The sequence below is a fragment of the Camelina sativa genome, unplaced genomic scaffold, assembly GCF_000633955.1.
Source record: "Camelina sativa cultivar DH55 unplaced genomic scaffold, Cs unpScaffold00532, whole genome shotgun sequence".
NCBI classification, from domain to species: domain Eukaryota; kingdom Viridiplantae; phylum Streptophyta; class Magnoliopsida; order Brassicales; family Brassicaceae; genus Camelina; species Camelina sativa.
In genome coordinates, this window is record NW_010921721.1 from 2,065 (window position 1) to 3,868 (window position 1,804).

General features: G+C 45.1%; 1 protein-coding gene across 1 annotated transcript in view; it reads left to right on the plus strand.

Annotated features, from left to right (window-relative positions):
* The window catches only part of LOC104773407, a 4,120-nt gene continuing 2,316 nt past the window's right edge, over nucleotides 1–1,804 (plus strand). Inside the window, exons 1-5 of the mRNA XM_010498011.1 lie at nucleotides 1–459; nucleotides 582–752; nucleotides 845–1,088; nucleotides 1,204–1,404; nucleotides 1,496–1,555. Coding sequence (XP_010496313.1) covers nucleotides 134–459; nucleotides 582–752; nucleotides 845–1,088; nucleotides 1,204–1,404; nucleotides 1,496–1,555 — 1,002 coding nt within the window. The 5' untranslated portion in view covers nucleotides 1–133. The remainder of the gene's footprint in view (nucleotides 460–581; nucleotides 753–844; nucleotides 1,089–1,203; nucleotides 1,405–1,495; nucleotides 1,556–1,804) is intronic.

The window sequence follows — 1,804 nt, forward strand, 5'->3', positions numbered from 1 at the left end:
TTTTTTTTTTTTTTTTTTTGCCCCCTTTCTTACTTACTTAGATCAAAGAAGAGAGAAAAATAATATGCAATTATAGTAGTTAAAGAAAAGGGGGTGGGGTGTTTTGAAAATAATCGGAAATCGGAAATCGGCGATGGAGATGCGGCGGTGGTGGTGGTGGGATATGATGATTGTGGCTGCGGCGGTGGTGCTGGTAAGTGGGTGTTTGGCTGATGATGTTGATGAATGGGGTCAAAGGGCACCGTATCGGATCCACACGCTCTTCTCCGTGGAGTGCCAGAACTACTTCGATTGGCAGACCGTTGGTTTGATGCACAGCTTCCATAAATCCCGACAACCCGGTCCTATTACCCGGTTATTGAGCTGTACCGACGACCAGAAGAAAGTTTACAGAGGCATGAATCTCGCTCCCACTTTCGAGGTTCCCTCTTGGAGCACTCATCCCAAGACCCATGACTGGTCAGTATACTTTGATTCTCTCTCCCTCCCAATTTCGATGATGATGATGATATGGAGATGTCAGTTTAGCATTGTAAGTCTTTTTTTTTTTGTTGTTTTGTTTTGGGGTCACAAAAAAAAAGGTACCCAGCAATTAACAAACCAGTAGGAGTTCTGTACTGGCTTCAACACAGTGAAGATGCCCAGCATGTGGACTGGGTTGTTATTCTTGATGCTGACATGATCATTCGAGGTCCTATCATCCCTTGGGAACTCGGTGCTGAACTCGGCAGACCCTTTGCTGCCCATTACGGGTAATATAATCTCTCTCTCTTTCACCTAAGTAGCCAGTAGCCAGCCTTTCCTTGCTTTTTTTAGCTCACGCCTCTTTCTCTTTTCAAAATAGCTACTTGGTTGGCTGCGATAACATCCTTGTCCGTTTGCATACAAAGCATCCTGAGCTCTGTGACAAAGTTGGCGGTCTTCTCGCCATGCATATCGAAGATCTCCGCGTCTTGGCCCCTCTCTGGCTTTCCAAAACTGAAGACGTTCGCCAAGATACTGCTCACTGGACCACCAACATTACCGGAGATGTTTACGGCAAAGGTTGGATCAGTGAGATGTATGGTTACTCCTTCGGTGCTGCTGAGGTATACTCTCCTTCCTTAATTCTCTTCTTGCTCATGCTCTGACGCTGGCCCTCTTCACCACCTTTGATTTTCGGTTATAAACATTGTGTTGTGTGGTGTTGTTTTTGGTCCACAGGCAGGGCTTAAGCACAAGATTAACGACGACTTGATGATATATCCCGGCTATGTTCCACGAGAAGGTGTTGAGCCTGTTCTTCTGCATTACGGTTTGCCTTTTTCCATTGGGAACTGGTCTTTCACTAAACTTGACCACCACGAAGACAATATAGTCTATGACTGCAACCGTCTCTTTCCCGAGCCTCCATATCCAAGAGAGGTAACCTTCCTTCATAAGTTTCTCAACTCCGTTTCATGTATGTATCTCTATTGGATGCTAATTACCGACAAAATTCATTTCCATTGGATAGGTGAAAATGATGGAACCTGATCCGTTAAGGAACATGAAGGATAATAAGACCATCAATCCAGTTAAGGAACATGAAGGATAATAAGACCATGCTGGAACTAATGAATCACCTGAAAGCCAGCAACTGTGCGTATGATGTGGGAACACACTCTGTGGAATGGCTTGGATGATAACGATTTGAGTCCGCTTAAAAATGGTGAAGCACCATACTGTTGTGCGGCTGTTGCCATGAAGCCGCTTCCTTCATACATATATGTGCCAGTGTACTCTGCAACAGCTGGCAAGCTAGGCCACAAACGAAAGAACTCGA